Source organism: Zonotrichia leucophrys, chromosome 5 (assembly GCF_028769735.1).
Source record: "Zonotrichia leucophrys gambelii isolate GWCS_2022_RI chromosome 5, RI_Zleu_2.0, whole genome shotgun sequence".
NCBI lineage: Eukaryota > Metazoa > Chordata > Aves > Passeriformes > Passerellidae > Zonotrichia > Zonotrichia leucophrys.
In genome coordinates, this window is record NC_088175.1 from 30199894 (window position 1) to 30220441 (window position 20548).

General features: G+C 46.1%; 1 protein-coding gene and 1 long non-coding RNA gene across 16 annotated transcripts in view; one reads left to right on the forward strand and one right to left on the reverse strand.

The window, feature by feature from the left end:
• Window positions 1-8903, forward strand: part of RGS6 (regulator of G protein signaling 6) — a 249500-nt gene extending 240597 nt beyond the window's left edge. For all 15 annotated transcript variants that reach the window (XM_064713750.1, XM_064713752.1, XM_064713751.1 and 12 more), the window contains one exon: window positions 7450-8903. In XM_064713750.1, coding sequence (XP_064569820.1) covers window positions 7450-7500 — 51 coding nt within the window. In that variant the 3' untranslated portion in view covers window positions 7501-8903. The remainder of the gene's footprint in view (window positions 1-7449) is intronic.
• Window positions 7927-9194, reverse strand: LOC135448143 (uncharacterized). Its single transcript, XR_010440404.1, has 3 exons — window positions 8429-9194; window positions 8159-8296; window positions 7927-8055 (listed from the first exon to the last, which is right to left on the reverse strand). It is a non-coding gene; the product is annotated as an uncharacterized LOC135448143 (long non-coding RNA).
• Window positions 9195-20548: the final 11354 nt, after the last annotated feature.

A 20548-nucleotide genomic window follows, 5' to 3' on the forward strand; every position in this document is an offset into this window, starting at 1 on the left:
TTAGACACTTGAGATGCTGGTGAAGTGGCTATCAGAATAGATAGCAAGAAGGGAAGGGATACAGGAGTGGATTCCAAAGTTTTTTAGATTTGTCATCAAGAAAAGACATCTGGGAAAAGGGTTATTTTATCTTTGGAAGGTATTTTATTTTAAATAAAATGCGGTCACTTGACTACTCCAATCATTACACTGGCTTGTGCTGAGAAAAGGAACTTGCATTACTGAGGTGGTGGGAAGCATCAGAACGTACCCAAAGCGCAGAGGGGCTGCAGCCTGTGTTTGCAGCCTGCCCTGTGATTGCTCCCATGGTGTGAGCCAGCCAGTGTGCACAGCTGGGGCTGCAGAGGGCTGCATGCATGTCCTGCACGGCGCATGCACTGACTCGCCGCTGCAGGCAGGGATGTACCATGCCTGCCCTGGCTGTCGTCATGGCGCCTTACCTGCTTCGGTCAGGGGTAAGTTGCATGTGTCACCTGTATGCTGCACAGTCTGCTCTAGATACAGGGCTTCCTTTAAGGGGTAAGTATTCATTGTTTCCAGGAAGTATTCTAGCTTCTAATCCTTCACTTCCTAAAAGCACTGCTGTGTGGTGCTGCTGGCACAGGATGGCAGCTTCCTTTTGCCCCTGCAAGGGCAAAGTGGGTGAGTGATCTTTGTGCATACCATTTGTGAAATTGCTTGGGGACCTTTCTAGATGAAAGGCACTATACAGAGTTCAAACACACCCACTATTAATTCGCTGTATTTTATTTGAGCCCCACACAAATCCTGGAAGACAAAAGCAGGTACCTTCTCACTACAGACAGGTCTAGCTGCAGATACTAAACCATGACCTTAGCAAGGTGTTTGGGAGGAAGGGTGTGCTTAGCCCCTGCTGTGATTTTAGCCAAGTTTATTTTGATACTCCAGAGAGATTTGATATTTCAGTGGTGCATCCATTTTCCTCTGTACAAGATATTTACATATCTGGTTCCCAGTCGTGCTGAAAGCTGTCAAACAAGCTGAGTCCTTTGCACAGAATCACACCATGCCCTAGAGGCAGACCAGCAACATTCAGTTAGGGCATTTCTGAGGTGGCTTGAAAAAGCAGTCTGCTACACCATTGTGTACTGGCTGCAGTCATCCATCTGCTTCTCTGTCTTCCTGGGTTTGTGTCAAAGGAAGGAAAACATGCTTAATCTGCAGTCCACAGACAGCTTCAACCAATGCCAAAACTGGTTCACTCTCAGCTACAAGGAGCCCAGACTGTACCACAAAAAAAGAGGATCTTGTGGTACTGGTGGGATGGAAGAGGAAGGCTGCAGCTATTATGAAGCTGTGCTAGGAGTGGGTGAATACAGAGATCCTGGTTTGTACCATATGCAGTGGTGTACTGGTTTTTCTCCAAGCAAAGTGCAATGCCTCATTTAGGAAGCATAAGAAATCCTCACAACTTAAAATGGGAATAGATGATACTGGTTTTAACTGGACTGAAGCTCTGAACTGTTCTCATAAGAGAGCTAGAAGAGCAAAAAAGCAATATCATATGTGGGAATGTAACCCATGGTGGTCGAGTTTCACTCTGATGGGCAGGAATGGCAAGAAGCTCAGGTAGCTTGTCAGTCAAGCCTTAAAAGAGGAGTGGGGCCCACTCTGCAGGAGCTTGGGAGTAACTCATGAGACTGTAGTGGCAGGAACAGGTGAGCATTCCACATGCTGGGAGCATCTGGCTCCACCTTACCCTCTACAGCCACTTTGCAGCTCCTGTTTTCAGTTTGTGTCAGTGTGTAATTGGTGGTATTGTCCACCACATTTTGTGTGTTAATTTATGTTACTTATATTCATAGTTTGTATGTCTGTGTTTATTTTGTGTTGAACTAAGTTATTTTCCAGTATTGTTTATGTTTTTAATTCAGTTTCTTATTTAACTTCATTAATTTATGTTACACTTATCTTATGTTGACAATGTATATCTTAATGAAAATATCTAATAAAAGGATTATTTTTTAAATGGCACAAAAATAAAGCTTCCCCAAGCTCTGTATTGTAATATAATGTTGAAAACCAAACAGTGCTGGCAGTGCTAGGGCCATCACAATCTCTTCAGAAGTAAAATTTGGTTGCAGGATGTTGTTTGCCCACTGCCAAATTTCTTGCAGTATGTTATCTAACAGATAGGAAAACTGAGTATTGCCTGTGATGATGTGAAAAAGATTCAAACCAATGGAAGGAGAATCGTATCACCTCCACTGGAGATGCAGACCAGCCCCAGTTCTCTGCAAAGGGCGATGGGGCATCAGTGCTCCCCATGACATGACTTCTCTTCCAGGAAGGTGATGCTTCTGGCTGGAGCAGATTGGGCAGCAGGCTGGGAAAAGGAGAGCCCTGAACACAAATGAGGGGTAGAAAGCAAGAAGTGGGGACAGCTGTAACAAACAAAGCCCCAGGCTGGTGGGTGGAAATTGTGGAGGTGAGCAGTCAGCTTGGTCTGTACTGACATGGCACAGGGGAGCCTGTGCTGCCATCTCTCCTCTCTGCCCCTGCTGCAGCCACAAAGCTCATTATGGGATAAATCCTGCCTGGTGTTCAGGTAAGTTGTTGACAACATGCATGGGAGCTCAGGCTTGTGCATGCTGAGGTGGGGAATGTCTGCATGCTGCGTTGCACTGTGCTGGGCACAGCATACCAACATTGTGTGAAGCCATGGGCACTGGACAGAACTGAACTTTCCATTTAAAAATATTTTTTAAAATATTCTCCCAACTGTGCAAAGTGCTAGTTTTGGCCGATAAAAGCAAGGAGCAAGATGGAAACTCTGCTGGCTCATACAGTAGGTTTGGAAGGAGTGCTGTCCGTTTTTGCATCAAATTCCAGACACTCTTTTTTTCCTTCTTACTTGGCTTCTTGGCTATGTTAAATTGCTGAATTTTGCTTCATTAAAATAATTGCTGATTGCACTTTACACTTTAGCTTAGCAGCTGCTCAGCAAAGGCTCAGCCCCTGAAGATGGCAACCATCTCCTGTGACCTGCAGGTTAGTCTTTATTTCAGTGGGCCTCAGTGAGCCCTGATGGTCCACAAGTGCTGAGATCCAATCCTCTGCTGGACATGCAGCCAAGGAGTTAGGATGGCTACATATTCGGAAGTCGTATTCTAGGGGACATTTTCATTAGGTTTATTAAGAATTCCCTGATTTTTTTTTCCTTAGAATACTCCAGATCTACATTTTACACTGTCTTTAAGAAATGGCTCCTGTCATGGAAGTGTTCAAGGGCAAAGAAAAACCAAACCAGCAGTGCAGAGAGAACTGGACATTACCAGATGCAGTGAAGCTCCATGTCAACCTTGCCTGTAAGCTGTGGAACAGCTCAATTGCTTGCAGGACATGAGAGAGAAGGAGGCCTTCCTGCATGCAAGACAACACACAACATATGCTGTACAACATATGCCCTACTGCTTGTGCTGTGTTGTTTCAGTGACAACAGTCTGGGCTTTTAATTGATGTAACCCTAATTAGTAGTGACAAATATTTGGGGACTGGAGGACTTGGGATTTCTTTATAGACTTTAGACCCCATGTAAAAAGTTCACTCCTTACATCCACTCTAATCCTGCCTTGAGTTATTCAGCATATACATGTGGCACAGTGAAAGAAGCACTGAAGTGTGCTGAGCTTGAGATGGTACACTTTCCAAATCCCCTGCCAGCCTGGCTTAGATGAAATTTCTCCTGGAAATACAGCAGTTGTTGTTGACATTCTCTTACAGTGAGGAAAGGAGAGGCAGAGACAGCCGCTGGTTTCATGCTAAACAAAGATGCATGGAAGGAAAACATAATTTATTTTGGTTGAATCTTTTTAAAGAAATTAGGTGTTGCTTGTGCCAATCTTTCACATCATAATAATCAGAAACATCCTTGCTCTGTCAGATAGATCATTCCACCCATTCCATGTGGTAGGTGAGACCCAACATGCTCTCCCGGACCTGAACTTTTTTTGGCACATGTTGTACCTGGTTAAGAACTATTTCAGCCACCTCCAGCTTTCTCAGAGCAGCCTTTCACCTGACTGACCCAGGCCCTCCCACTATGCAGCCTCAGGGAAGGGTTGTGGGATCACAAAGAATACAGGTGTGCATCCCACCTCTGCTGTCTCAAGGTGGACACAGGCCACCCTCTCAGTTACCCAGACGCCTCTTTTCTGGACACCAAGCAATGACACTAAAGCATGCTGTCACCATCCTGGACTCTTTGGCCACGGACACACTCTTGGGAAGCAGGGGCAGGCAGATTTGGATGGACTGGCTGGAGGTCCTGGGGAGAGTGCTGGCTGCCTGCGGGGTGAGAGGCTGCCCTATTCCAAAGAACCCATTGTGTGTGCTGCATTTATGTTTTTCTCAGTCAGCTGATGCAAACTTTTGTGTCTCTTGAAGGGCTTTGTGCCTTAGAAGCCCTGCAGGGCTAAACCTGAAACAGAGATAGCACGGGCCAGCCCCTCAAGTGGTGTAAATTAGCAGCACTTCTGTGAAAACAACTGAGTCATGTTGATTTATATCAGCAGGTGGATTGCAGATCCCATCCAGCTTTTCCACCTGTTATACACTGTTTTACTCCCTTCTTGTTCATTTTAGTAATAGGAAAGAGATACCAGTTTTCCTAATGAAATGCAATTTTTTCCTGATCCCCTTTTATTTTAATGAGGAGGTCTAAGGTGAGAGAATCCTAAACCAAACACCTGCATCCCACCCAAGCCCAGCCTGCAGATATCTGTGTCGCTCACACCCATGCTGTGAGGCTGACACTTGGCCCTGCATTGGGTTGAAACAAAATCCCCATACCTCTAGAATGCCTCTAGTTGGGGGCTGAACATTACAGCACTTTTGCTTGTAGTCAAAAATGTCACAGCAATTTATGCAATTTCAGGGATCCTTTTGCCATCTGTCCTAACACAGAGGTGAACGCAACAACCGAGCAGACAACATTGTTGCCTGCTTCTTGCTGTCTTAAAGCAGAGCTTCTTGCACCCATCTGTTTGCATGTCCCCGCCCATGAGGCCGTTCCCTGGCACAGTTACCCTCCCAGACAGACGGGCTTTGCACGGGGGACTCATCCCAGCCTGCAGGCGGGAAGTTTGCTACCGTTCCCAGGGTAACGCCTTTCCCATGAGACGGGGGAGCTGCAGATGGAGGCCACTGCTTTTCCCCGCAACGAGACGCAGTTTCCACTGGGAAACCCAAGAGCAAAGATTCGCTCTGCGCAAATCACGGCCATTGGCTCCGTTTCCAGCCCACCACCTCCTCCAGGGCAGCCGTCCCCTCTCCTCAGCCTGGCCCACTACCGGCGTTTCTCCTCCCTGCTTTGAGCACAGCAATGTTGAAGTGGGGGATGAGGAGCAGTGTTTGCTCCTCAGCCCTGCTGGAACCTGACACAGGGAGCTGGCGTAGCCCCAAGCCACCTGCCTGTGAGAAGATAACAAGAGGAGCTGCCTGCCGCAGATTAGTTAGAGTCTGACTGAATAGGCTTTATGTAAACCAAGGATTATTTATTTGTTTGATTTTTTTTCCTAAGGAAGTACCCAAATATTGGTGGAAACTAACTTTTTTCCCCCCTTAACTCAGCCATGTTATTCTTCCAGGAATTAACATCCATATCTTTACCTTCTTCTTCCTATAAATAGGATTCAGGGACTGATAATTCCTTAGCACACTCTCTCTGGTATTCCTCAAGAGCCACAAAATGACAGCCCTGGTCTTAGCCCCCCCAAGCCATGTTGCTCTGCAGAAGACTTGGCCAACCACTGGGCCAAGCTTTACAACAGTGCATTTAAAAATAGTGATAATCAAAAAATTGATTTATACTGCAAAAAACAAAAACAAAAAAAACCTGCATATCTTGAATGGTGTGTCTGCAGAGCTCTGGGATGGAGCTGGCCATTTCCATGCTGAGCCCTGTGTGTGAGGCACAGAGCAATGGCTGTGGGCCTCTCCTGCCAGGCAGGACAGTCGGCACAACGACAGTGTTTCCCTCAGCTGCTGGTATACAGAACACGACAGATTAGGCCGTGTGTGCTCATGCAGCTGAACAAATTATTTGGTGAAAGTCACACATCTCAGTAATGAAATGCCACTTCTGTAGGGAACAGCTACATCCTCCTTGAACAGCCCTACATGGAAAGAGATTAGAAATCAAAGGGAGGTGGGAAGTGTTTGTCTTTTCCTAGAGTGTTAACTTGTTTAAAAATATTTATTTCCAATAGCCTGCCCATTTTTACATTTCAGAATTTTTTTCTACATTTTATGCTTACTTATTTTCACTGAATAATCCATTTCTCTTGCTCTTTTTGTGGCTCTTTCTTTGAAACAGCAATCAGTAAGACTTCCTATTGCAAAGGAAATCTTGGCTAAATATAGTAATGAAGAGGAGGTTGTTTAAGAGCTGCTAGGTATTCTACAGCTCTCTGGTATTCCCTGAATGTTTATTTCAAGCAAGACTTTTTTTTTTCCTTTAGGAAAACCATAATTTTTAAAGAGGAAAGTTCACAAAAGAAATACAGCACCTGGTGCAATACCTGAGATAGTTTTTCACTGTTATATCAGCAATTGCAAAGCCATCAGTATTCCCTATGTGGATATACCCTGTCTGTAAATGGAGAACACTGGCTGCAGGTCCGTAAATAGGTCCTGTAGGTCCTTTGCTCCTGAAAGGAGGTGCTGCATGGTCTAAGTTAGGGCAGGAGTTCAGATGTGCAGGTGATCTTCCTTCTTTCTAGTCCTTGGTCCTGCCAGTGGGAAAGCTCATGTGGATGACAGCAGGGCCTGAGCAGGGCTGCCACAGCCACACTCTTGCATTGGTGGCTTGGAGGAGAGCACAGGGACAGCAGGGAGGCCAAGCAGGAGAGAACAGACACCAACCCATGAGGCAAGTGACCAAGGAGTGTGCCAAGGTGAGTGACAGCAGCACAGGAACAGGATAAACTGTTTCTGAAATTACTTTTTTCCTAGACCTGCTTGTGGTGGATGCTGTGCAGCTGATATGGATTCACAGACTGTGGGAGGGACATCCCAGTTTCCACAGCAGCCTTGGCTGTGCATCCCCTCCCTAAGAGCTCTACCCTGTGCTGGGTAGAGCTCTGCACCAGCAGGACAGCATGAGTAGCAGTGAGTGTACGACAGGGCTTTGCTTTTACCAGTTCCCATGAAACTGGAGAAAGGAAATATCTTCACGAGACCCAGGGCACATCCTTGAGTGATAGTCACTGGACTTAGGCACAACTCCTCCTTGCCAAACCACTTTCCTGGGGCAGAACTGCAGGCATATGAAATTCTAGAGGCAGGCTCACCCCACCTGCGTCCCTTGTCACAAGAGGCTTGTGCCCCACTCTCGGGGAAGGCCCTTGCCCCTCGCTCCCAGAGAAACCATTCCAAGACATCACTTACACCTCTGGATCTCTTCTGTCTGTTTGTCCCTCCCTCCAGGGAAAGTCTCTGGCAAGCAAGCGCCTCACGGGCCTGATGCAGTCCTCCTGACAGCTCCGGCCGACCGCCCCGCGGGAGAGACAGCTGGGACCGCTGCCGGGGACGGGGCATTTCAGGGAGAACAAGTCCCTGCTGGGGAGACAGCCTGAGCAAGTGGAAGCAGAGAGCCACACACCAGTGGAGCACCTCTCTTCACAGTTTACACCAACACTTCCCTGTCTGCACAGCTCCTTAAGGACCCTGAGCTCTGTGCAGGTACTTTGTCTCCAGCTGAGGTTTGGAGAACACTTCACCATACACAGGAGGTCAACAAGGCAAGGGCTTGCTGTCTTGTTATTTAAGGAAACAGACCCAACTACAGCTTGGAGAAAGAAGAGCTGAGAGAGATCAGTGTTTTTCCACATCTCTTTCCTCCCTGGCACAAACGTGACTGTAATAAGATGGCACCGCAATCCCACTTACTCCCTTTCATGTGGCTGTCTGGATCCAATAAAATATCTGGATATTTTAGCTGGAAGCTGCTTCTCCTTCTCACAAAATCCCAAATGCATTTCACCTGCAGATTCACTGACTTCAACTTGGTTTTTCTTTCCTATGTTTCTCCTCCTTTAAAACAATGGGAAAAAAAAAAAAAGAAAGGCATTAAGTTCATCACTCATTGTCCTTCCAATAGCATGTAGCATGTCCAGAGATGATACCAGATCCTCACCTGAAGTGAGGAAAGCAGGAGTGGTTTTCATCACCTGAAGATCTTCCCCCTTGAGTCAGACTGATCCTGGTGCAAATTCTCTGACGTCGGTGGAATTGTTCTGCATGTGCGCGTAGTGCAAATGTGATCAGACTCTGCCTGATGCTCAAAAAGTCATGTTTAAGATGTGCAATGCACACACAAGCGCACACACACACTCACATACACAGTATTTAAAGTGAGTTGATTTATATTTTATTTAATTTTCTATTTATTTAAGATTTTGCATACCTAATCAATGATGGATGTTCAAACTTTTCTCCGAGCAAACCAAACAGGACTCCAGCTCTCCAGTCAGAGAGGGCCAAAATCCATTCACTTGTGTCCAGGGAAAGGCAACTCTGAGGAGGGAATTGATGGTGCGAATGGGCAAGGTGCCAAGTGACACTCCCTAAACAGCAGCATACCCAGCTGTGATATCGTGCTCAGATAACTGACCCTGCTGAGAAGCAGCATTCTGAGAGTGAAATTGTACCACTGGAGGAAATGAGCTTCCACTAAAACTCATCTGACCTGCAGCTCATGAATGCAACAGCAAAAGACAGCCCAGTAGCTTGTTTCAAGCTGTTGGAAGTATGGCGGTTAGGATGAGGACAGGACTGAAGTGACTTTGTTATGAAATCCATTTATACTAGCTGCAGATAGGAAAATGGCCTGCATTCACATACAGTATACTATCTATATATAAAAAGAATTTCAAGACTCAGCTGACTCACAAAAATCTCCTATATTTTGTAAGCAGTTCAGATCTGAAGCATACATGAAACTAGACATTTCTTGGTCTTCTTCACTCATGCCAAGGCAAATTGGCTTTTTGTACAGGTGGTAGAAGCTGCTACATGGCTACAAGTCTACATTCCTACCTAGGCAAAACCATCTAGCTAAGTAGACAGCTGGCTATTGACAACATTCACTTCTGAGGCAAGTATTATTCTAATATCCAAGGCCTATGTATGCACAAAAACATGCCAGCATAGTTTCTGTCAGAAAAAAAACCCCTTCCTCTTTGCCCATGACAGTTCTCATTCTGATATCTCTTTTCTTTCCTGCAGAAAAGTCCTAATATCAATTATACCTAAGGTCCATTCACCTGCATGAATGTACAGTAGATGTCTGAGTAGGATCTTTGTTCTTTACACATGCCTATACCCTAAACAGCCTGCTGTCTGACCTTCAGACCAAATTCATCCTACATATACATGACACACAAGGAAGTTCCAGGACTGCAGAACCATGAATGTCCCTGACATTCTTGTGGTCTCCTGCCTCTGAAGAGAACATTTGTCATCCTCCAAATTGTCACTTAGCTGCCCTTGCAGGACCTATTTGTCCTCTGTTGCCCACCCAGCCAAAGAGTCCCCTTGGGAAATAGCAGGTCTTTGTTTAATAAGTTCACATGTCCATTCATGCATATGCATATGTGCCCCCTTGGTCATCCCTAGGAAAATGCAGAGGTCGTCTCTTCTTAGAGTCTTGTAGATGGTGTTTTTCTCTCTGTCAAACCCTCCAGTGCCATGCATCACTGGAGCTCTGTAAACCAACAGCTGCTCACACTCCAAGCTACTCTGCTGCCAGTGCTGCCCAGCAGCAAGGCATTTCCCACGGGAGGTCTGTCTTGTGAACCCTCCAGCTGGTCTGCAGAGCATTCCTGAGCAACTTGCACACATAAAACATGAAACTGGTGTGTAGCAAGGAGCAGGGATAGTAACGTGGCACATGTGGGTCCCTGCTTTGCAGTGAGTTCCCATGACTGGAGAGGTCATCTCCTGGGGGAGGGATGGGGTAGCTCCACAGAGGTACTCCTCAGGACCTTCAGCATGGCGACACATGTGGGCAGGACTGGAGAGTGCTGGTGGGCAATGGGACAGGTGGAATTTGGGTTATGGTCTGTGCAGGCAGCAGAAATGCCAGACTTTAACCTGAGGATGAGCTGCTGCCCTGTGAGCCACACACTCTGCTTTGTCTTTCAGCTTTATTCCTGCAGGACAGTCACGCTGGCTGCCGCAGTATTTTGCCTGTGGGGAATATTCTGTGTTTGAACAGTTGAGCGCATGGAGGGAGTTCTTACAGACATGGAGAGTATGCATATGGGCGTGCATCAGGGGGCCTGGATGCTGAACAGCTTGCCATTTAAATGCACACTCGTGCAAACTAATCTGCTCAGCAATGGCTAGCTGAGCGGACAGAGCTGCATATCCTCTGGAGGGAAGAAAGCTCTGCTTCTTGTTTCCTGACTAAATTTCTCCAAAACAAACATGAGAGTAGACAAGGCCTCCTCCTGGGAATACATATTAACTGTTCTTCACATGTCTTTTACTTCACATATGGTGATATTAACATGTAACTACTTCCACATGAACCACATTCTTGAATTATTGCTTTTTAATGACCTTGCTTATTCCAAGTGATGCTACTTTTGTACACCCAATGGTATCCCATTGAGCATTGCAAGCAGTGATCTGCTGCTTTCTAAGTGTCCAGTGTCTTCCAACTACCTCATCATGCTGAAGATGAGTTAGGAAATCAGCTTTCCACCTCTGTTTATGTTCTAAATGGCATTAATTCAAGGAAAGACAGTCTGGAAAGCTTCTACAATGTCCAAGCTGTGCAAGCTAGCTACAAAACTACCCATATTTACAGGACTATGGCTGTGAAATATGGCTGTGCACTGTTATTTGGTTAATAGAGTATCCAGAGCACACATGGCTATTGTGGCAAAACAGCAGCAGGACAAGAACTAGGAAAGGTTCGACAAGTCAGTGCAGACGGTGTTAGGCTGAAGCAAATGGATTAATGTACTCTCAGTATAACTCAGCACTAAGAACCCATAGAGTACTGCAATAAAATGGTAGCAGGGCAGCCATAAAAAGTGGCAGTAAACTGACATAATATTGCCAGAATAAATGTAGCAATAAGGTAACACAGGCCACTGCAGTAAAGTAGCATTTTGATAATGCAGCAATAAGACACAACAGGATGCTGCAGTAAATTAGTATGGGGAATAAGGCAGTAATAACAGTGTGGACAAACAGTGGTACATTTGTACCAGGTACTGCAGCAATAAAGATAACACAAGATGTCCTAGTAACAAGTTACTACAGTAACAACATGATGCACTGTAAAGTTATATCAGGATGCTTCCATGCTGCAGTCAAATCCTACAAGAGGTGGTAGTGAGACAATGATGACGAAATATACCCCATTTCCAAATGCAGAACATGAATCAGTTTTCTGCACCGTAACCCAGATTCTAGAATGATCTCAGCAATACCAATCCTCTCATTCCTGCTTTCAAGGAAGCTGAGGCAAGAGTGTTCCCCCACCCAGACAATTATTTTGGTCTGAAAATACAAAATGGACTCATTGTCTCTTCAGCCAAATTGTCACAGACTCTGGTGAAGTTCTTTGTTTAGTCCTACTCAGGTGAAACCCTGGTGGTTTTGGTAAGTCCTTTGCCTTTGAAAGGATTTGTCTCTCATCTTCTGACATGGGTGATGCTTTTAGCCTAAAATTATTTCTGCTTTGGGTGGGAGAAGGGGAACCCAGGTACAGAACATTTGACTGTACCAGTCTGTTTCCTAAAATGCACAAATAAATGGAGCATCCTGGAAAAGTCAAAGCAACAAGGACCAAATCTGTTCTGTCTGTCATGCACTCATGCACACAAAAATAATCCTCCTGGAACCAGTGCAAGCCCTGGGTGCATCCATGGGCAGGACTTGGCCTAACCCTGTTCTCAGTGTCCACAGCAAAGTGACAGAAGCAGTGTCTCTGTCTCCTTTGCTGTTTTTCCTTTTTTTTTTTTTTTTTAAATCTAACCTCACCCTCTTTATGGAATGGTCTTGGAAAAAAATTCACTTGCCATAACACAATATGCAGTATTGTGGCATGGAATAGGTCTGTCCAAGGAATTTGCTGTCTTTTTACTCTTCAGTAGAGGGGTAAAGCATTCTGAAAAATAACTGGCAACCACTGTTATACTCAATAATCACCAGGAATAAGGGTTTAGTCAGAGCATCGACATCAACAAGACTTGAGTGGAGTGTGTATCTCAGATAACAAGATGGTCTCCTGGGAAAAGGATGTAAATAGGGCAAAACTGCAGGGTCTTAACTAGCAAGAGCAGCTCACAGCTTCACAAGTCTCAACGGATACAAATTTTCTGCTACATGTTTCTGACCCTTTGCACAACAATTTTGTTATCCCTTTGTGTGGCTGCTTCTGTCTCTAGGAGACTGCTCAGTTCAAGTTTGCAGCGGTGCTCTGATCCACCTTGGCTTGGCTCTTGCCTTAAACTCCTTGGCTTGCTTTTATTGTGGTTTAATGATTAAGCAGGATTATTAAAGTAGAGCTCGCAGTAGGGTAAGATAGGCTAGGTTATCATGATTAGGTTGTTTAAGCTGTGAGCAATTTTGAGCTTCTCAGCACTGTTTATAACCTGAGACAGGGAACAAGCAACGTGGCTGCTCAGCAGAACAGTGAGCTAGTGAACAATACACTATCTTCATGCCCACACGTACTTTGAACTTACTGCTGAGGAGAAATGCTTTGTAGTGAGAAAAGTAATCTCACGGCAGGGGAGAGTCAGACCTGATCAACTTTTTCATGTGATACACATTTTGCTTTGCCAGCCCCTAGCATCTGCAAAGCTTGCAGCTAAGAGCCAGCAACCTCCTAATCCTGCTGCTAAGCTTTGGAAACCAGCTTTTCAAAGGCTGTCTTTACACAGCAATGCTATTACTTGAAGGCTTTTAATGTGAATTTATGGCTATTGCCACAAGTGTCAGTGTAGTTGCCCTCTGTATTTGCAATAGGAATTTGTGGATTCACCCCACACAGAGGGTGGATGTTAGTGGGCAGAATTTAGGGATGCACCAGTGCCTTCCTGTCTGGGGACCCAGAAGATATGCTGAAACATCCCATCTGGCAGAGGGCAGCTCTCTTTTGGGCAATGGACATTGCTATCTGTCAGCAGAGATACTAAATGAAGCTTCTCTCTCTCATCTTTGAACCATGTCATTCTTACATAAATAGTAGGTGACAGCTAGCCCTGAGCAGCACCTTTTATAGGTGGACTAGGAAGTGAAGTAGTGTGGACTGGGATTTCTATAGTGGTTGTTTCCTTTTGGATCCTCAACAATATTTCTCATGTCCATCCATGTGCAGGTTATTCCTGCATGATGCACAGGTTCACAGCCCAGAACTGTGGACGTCTGGTTCTTGCCATGGTTCTACATGAGGCTCATGCCACATGGATTAAGGCACACCAGATTAATAAAAATTATCAAATGATGCTTTACACAACGCATCACTTCTCCAAAAAGCATCTGGGATTCTGGAATTTGCTTTTCCGGGGTCATCTGGGGCCAAAGGAGACACTGTGGGATTTTCCTCTGCAAGGGAAAAATTTTAAGGGTCTCCTGCCCCTGTGGTGTGAGTGGAGGCAGCCAGAGCTGCTTCTCCGCAAGGCCACGTCCCGTTGCCAGCAGAGGGCGAGGCCCGGGGAGGGTGGAGGGCCCGGAGCAGTGGCGGTGGGTGGAGGGCGCTCCGGAGGGCACGTGGGGACACGGGCACCGTCCCGCAGGGCGGCCCCCGCACGGGAGGGGCTGCACGGCGATGCCGCCGAGTGTTCCTGACCTGGCACAGGCACGGAGCCGCTCGGGACTCGGGCAGGGCCCGCAGCCAGCTGGCAGGGCCGGGCCGGGCCGGGCCGCAGCTGCACCCGCCGCGGGGAGGGCCCGCGCCGGCCCCGGCGCTGCGGGAGCGCGGCCCGGCTGCTCCACCCTCGGCCTGAACCCTTCTCGAGAAAGCTGATCGTGTCCAGCCGCATGGACAATGCCCAGCCGCAGCTAACACCGCAAACAAAGGCTGCACGCCCAGCTTGGAAGCTCGGGCCCGTGCCAGGGACTGCAAAAAGCGCCCGGTTTGCTGCAGCGGGTGTCCGTGCTGCTCAGTGATCTTCATCCCGCACCCTCTGGCACCAGCACCCGGCTCCTCCCAAATAAGCCGGAAAACCGCCCATCAGCAAGCTCGGTGCGCTGCTGCAGAGGACAAAACCTGTGGCTCTCAGGTTTTGAAGGTCCCAAAGACGAGCAGTGTTAGCAACCCAAGCCCTTCTCACCAGCAAGGTCACCTGCAGGGCCAGGAGGTCCGACTGCCTGCCACCCTGCTCGAGGGTTGTGCTGCTTCCCAGACCTGCCTGTGACCCACCATGGCAGAGCTCAGAGCTGCTGGGCTTACATCCTTCAGAGCATCTCTGTTTTTTGAGTGTCATTTGTCTCTGCAGGATGTGTAACATTTGCTGGTTTTGCAGGAAGGGACCAGTGCAGGCCAGGGAAATTGTTACCTTCCTCAACTGGACCCCATGCTTAGTGCACAGAGAGTCCATCGTTAATATCTTGGGAGTCAGACCCAGAGAGTTGCAATGTGCAGTCCCTTGCCTTGCTTGACAGGCTTATTTGCTTTGTGTGTTTGCCTTCAAGCCATCCTGCAGCTCTGCTCATCAGAGCATCCGTGCTCCTCCACCAATCATGCTGCCAGCACACCACATCACCATTGCCCTGGATCTTCCCCACATCCCCTTGCTTCAGCATCTGTGGTTCTCAGCTGCCTTTCCTTAACTCTTGCTTTCCCTGACCTCCTCTTAGAGAGGCTGGTCTGTACAGCTCATGAAGGGATTGCCAAACTAACATCTCACAAAAGCTGGCTGAAGAAACAGTTTATTCACTAAAAGAAACACTCCTCAAGGGCCGCCATGTGCAAGGCCACTGAGCTCTGAAAGTGCTGAAGTGAGGTGAGGGGGATGCATGTGTGGTTTGGACTCACCCCTCTTTGAATCTCAACCCCACACTGCAGCTGCAGCTGTGAGCTGAAATGGCACATTCTGAGCTCAGGCAACACCTTGGCAAAAGCAAGTTTGTAGCACTTGCCTACGAACTGTGTTCAAGACTGCCTGGCTGCGTTGTCACCTCTGGGATATTTTCTGTATGTTTGTCAGTGCAGCTGCATATTTGTTTGTACAGACAGTAGCAGGGAAGGCCTCAAACCCTTCCCTCAGCTGATAGAAGTCTGATACCATGTCAGATCCTCCATGCTGGAGCACAGACAGATTTGGGGCATGGTCTGGACAAATCAAGCTAACTAGGGCTTTCCACAGTCTGAAGAAAGTTTGTCCTGCCAGTTTCTTCAGCCAGCCCTGTACATATACTCCCACATCCAACACATGAAAAAGAAAAATCTTTCTGTGCTTAGTGTGATAGATCATCCACTGTCGGCCACCTGCAAGCTCTATCTTGTAACTAAACTTCTGAGTTTCTTCATGTCATGCATTTTGGATAGGTAATACCCTACGCAAAAATGCCTGTCCTCCTGTGATGACCTGCCTCTGGATACAGAGATACTCTGCCATGATGCTGAACTCCTTTCATGGACCCTGCCTTACCCTCTGCAAAACTGCCCTCACAGCCAGAGCTGGGCAGAGCTTATCTACCTTCTGCCATTCCTTAATTAGAAACTTGTCAGAGCTTTATGAAAAGCAGCACAGCAAACCACAGACTTCTAAAATATGGAAGCAGTGTTGAGAGCAGTGCTAGAAAAATAGGAAATTCAATTCATAGTGTGGGTTTTCTCTTTCCCATCTGGGGTACTATTGACCTGATGAATATGGTGGCAATTCTGCATCCCAAACAGTGGTTTGGGGGTGACCTTTCTTCTCATCTGCCAGGGCTTTGAGCTCTCTAATGGGTCACAGGAAAAATGTGCCTGGCTGCAGGTGGAGGGATCCGGATCAGCATCCTTTCCTTGGCTCCCTGCCTGTCAGGGCATCACTGGAGGCCACTCTCATGGGACTTGGCCTTCCCTCCCTGACTTTCTCTTCTGACCCAGCAAGCAGTTCCCAGAAACAGTCAAGTCACTGTGTTAAGGTGATCCCGCCCTCACTGTCTCTCTGTTTCTAGGGAGTCTTAAGCAAATCAGGTTGCAGAGTACACACAGAACACCAGTGTCTCTGTGTCAAATGAAAGGACAGTCCAAATGGAGAGAGAAGGCAAGAGAGAAAGCTCTGTGTTTGCATTCATCTCTGTCATGATGGATTCCCCCTTCCTGGAAGCAGCCTTGGCATAAATAAAGCCAGTAAAGGCTTTTATGCAAGAACTCCCTTCACTACCAATAGTCCTGGAGTCATAGATAATAAAAGACCTGGCAGCTCATCTTGCACTTCTCCCTTTCATCAGCAGGATTTTCCCTACTGAATATTCACTGAGGTTGCTTTATCTAGCACACCTCTGAAATCTCCATGGATGGGACCTTAGCAGATGCCCTCAGGAACATATTTTTCCATACTTGAAACATTTACTGCAAGGAAAAAAAGAAGGCTGATATACAACATAAAATGTCATCTCTTGAGTAAGTCTAAAAACAGGGAGAGCCATCTGTAGGCCACAAATAGCAAAGGTGTTTAGCACAATAGATTTTTTTTTCCTTCAGTATTTCCCTTAATGTATTTTTTGCATAGTCTTGCAAAAAATCTTACACTTTTCATCAACATCCATTCCTCATCATGAAAAGTGTAGATATTTGTGGATTATCATGTCTCATTTCAGCCTTTTCCCCACTTCAGACTGTCATGGCTGAGGCTTTTCTCCTATGCCAGTTGCTCAAAGACTGCTATAGATTTTCCTGCCTTTGTCTTTCTTTAAAAGATCACTCAGGAAAAACATAGTAATGGGAAGACAGAAGGGCTGTGTTTGTCCATACAGTACAATTACCCAGTGGTTTGTGTAAGTGGGGTATCACCCTGGCATTGTGCTCTTCGTGGAAAACTGCATATATGTGTCACACATGTTGTGCTGTAACACATTTGTTAAATCTATTTATTGCACATCTTTGACCACTTTACCTACCTTCATCCCACACTGCCATCTGTTCTGTGGCTACCACCCCCCATCTACTCTCCTGAGTACCTGTGGAGGGCTGCCAGGAAAATGGTTCTTCCTTTTCTTGCCAAATTTGGAATTTCAGTTGCAAATTTACCCTAGCAAGAGTGCCAAGGGAAGACAGAGTCCATGCCAACCCACCCTAGCTTTCCTGTTGGGCGCATTTTCAATTCTGTCACAGTAGCTGAAAAGTGGAGCTGACTCCTATCAGAACAGGATCATGCCCAACACTGCAAGAGGGGTCAGCAGTTGTGCCCAGTCCCAGATGGGCACATCATCAAAGGCTTTAAAAATGTAAAGTCTGTAGTATCTGAAAAGAATTCTATTATTTACATATATGGCATTCTCAAAACCCTGCAGATTTGTCTTCACAGCAACTAGTGCACCTGGCTGCAGAGTGAAGGTCTTTCTGAAAACAGTTCCAATAAAGCATGTTAAAGTCATCTACATCACTCCTGGAGTAATTTTTCTACAGAAAGGTCCTATGCAGTATACACAGGGATTTTTCTGTTTGCATGTAATACAACCATCCTACAACCTCCCATGTTAAGAGAAATCTTTACATAACACTGCTGTGTGAAATATTGACCATCATACTTGGTCAATACATATATATGCAGACAGGCAGATATTCCCAAAATCAGTGGAAATGTCTGCATGACCTTCTCATGCACGAGTTCCCCATCAAATAAGACAAATGTGGTTTTTTCCTGTAGTGCATCCTGCAGGAGTTCTGGCACAGAGATACCTGTGTTCCCCTTGGCGCTGCACAAGTGCTGCAGCCAGGCAGACATTGCTGAGATTCCCAGCCTGCTCCTGGTGACTCATCCCTGCCCAGCAGTTGTGTGGGGGTGCACTTGAAATTATCCTATTTACTCATTCTCCTGGAAGACCACAGGAGCGCCCACTGCACTCTGCTGGCAATAGATACAGCAGAGGGAGCAGAGTTTCACTTGGTACAGCAAACTTCACCTCAGCAGGGCAGAAACAGGAGATGCACTTTGGCCGATGGAAGATCCCCATGGGAGAGGAGGTTGAGAAAGCGGTCCCAGTGAGTCAGTCCCCTTCCCACCTTTGTCCCCATCCTAGGAAGCAAGAACACAGCTGATGAGCTGGTGGCTCAGACAGATCTTTGCTCTTCCTGGCCTGCTGCCTTCCCACCATTTCAGTTCCCTTGAGGCTGCTGAGCTCCTTCTTGTGTAAATCTTGGCCATCATGTCCTGCCTCTCCAGCATGCTTGGATAACAGGATGGAATACAGGATCATTTCCCCAAGATACCCCTTCCACCAGGGATGCAATTCGGGATTGTCACAGAGGGGGATACCATCATCCATAGTGGGCTCATTACTGCTAAGAACAGTGATGATGGGGGACTTGAAATTGCAGTCAGAGCACAAGAGCATAAAGTGTTAACCTCAAACATGCTAGAGGCAATCTGTCCCTGCCTCAGTCACATCCTGAGAGTTCACATACCAAATGACCTCCCCCTAGTCAGGTGGGGACCATGCACCAATTCCACAATTTTACGGGGAACTTCAAAGCATGGTGCAGAGTCTGTGTGGGCCCAGTGGAGGTGTGAATTTGCTCCCAACAGGAAGCATTTTTCTATCCCCTTGGCTAAACTGTAAATTTAAAAGCAAACACAAATTGCAACTGGCTGTTTTCAACATCACATGCCAAAGAACTGTCAGGGTCTGTGATACCACACAGAAGTAGTGCCCAATATTAGAGATGGAAAATTAATTTCTATGAGCCTATGAGTCTGTCATTCCTGGGCAAAGATGTTTTTGACAAACTCTATTTCTCCGGGTGTTAACAAATTACCCCCAAGTACATTGCAGTTTCTCCAAGATTCATTCACTATTTGAATATAATTGCCAAATATTTACTTGCCAGAGAGTTATTCCTAAGGAAATTGTTAATCGGCAGCTCATTCACAGAGTTTGCTACCAACATTGGATAGTTAAAGTGCAAGGAACTGTGTTTAGCTTTTCTTGGACATTCAGGTCACCTGGTACTGTCTCTGCCACTTTAGAATATGGATACAACTGTTACAGTGGGGTTTGCTCAATCTTTCTCTGATATTTGTTTTAATTCTACGTTCCAGAAACATTCTTCTAAGCCAAGCTCTAATTCAAAATATTTCTGGAAAGAAGAGGGGTGTGAACACAGTCCAACCTAAACCGCTGTTTATGCATTTGCTGAAAAACTGTAGTCAGTGTCAGTCTCTGTTCTCCAGATGTAGGTGATATATGGGCCTGTATCCAGCTGCACGGTAGGTGCCTACAGTATTTATGCAAAATAAAAATCAGCAAAGCCTGTATTTCAGCCTTGCCACCCAGATATTTTTTCATTTGGACAGATGATTGTATCTTGAGGCTATTAGAAATAGCCAATCCATAATTAAAAGGCTGCTGGGTTTAATGTACAGGCCTACCAGTCACTTTAAAGGTTTAGAATAAATCAAACTGCATTTTCTTGCCACTGGCTAGCACTTCATTTCTTTGAGAGTTGGCACCACTCCAACACTCAATTTTTAGGTGGAAAAGAGCAATTGCTGGCCCCCTAGACTTCATGGAAGAGGTGGTTCATTATTAAAAAAAAAAACAAAAAAACAACAAAACAACAGAAAAAAAACCATTCTGTCTGTTAAAAATGAGTAAAATATCAGAGGTTTCAGTAATTTGTCTTGTCTTATTCCATCCATCCTCTACTCAAATTTAGAATAGGTACTTAAGAAGGAAAAGGACCTCTCCTCTCAGCATCCTGAGCAAAAGCATGCTTTCCTTAAAGTTCCTTTGGAGTTAATTCCACATGTGTGCTGTTTGTGCTCCTGTTTTACAGGAGCAGCCAAAACTAACAGACTTTGGGTATCCAATCAATTCTTGCTCCCGTTTGTTAGAGCAGTCATTAAAGGGATGCAAGATACAGTTTTAATTAGCCTTGTGCTTGACATTGTGATCAAGTTAAGTTTCAAATAAAAGGCTGAGACCCATGAGCCTTCTCTGGCAGAGCTTCTTCTGGCTGACCTGGGCCTGCTTGGTTCCCAAAAGGACACAGCAAATCCTTTTGTTAGTGCAATCCTGCAGCCCTACCCTACTTGCCTGTGGTGTAGCTGTGAACCTAAGCTCCCCTGCAGAGGAGCATATGCCTTTCTCCTCCCTGTAGTTAGGAATAGATATGTTTTTGTCTTGATCTCTAAAGTATATATGCTTGTAAATTAGGAGAGCTTTCACAGAGACTCCACCAGAAAGACTACCTGGCTGTTGGATAGTGGAGTTAACTTACTTGTAAATGTGGAGGATGCAAACAATAGAGCTGAGGGCACAGCCCCACTGACTGGAAAAATGAGGGGAGCAGTATGCCCAGAGTGATCAGTTACCCAAAACTGAAAGTATATAAGCAGATTGGTGTAAG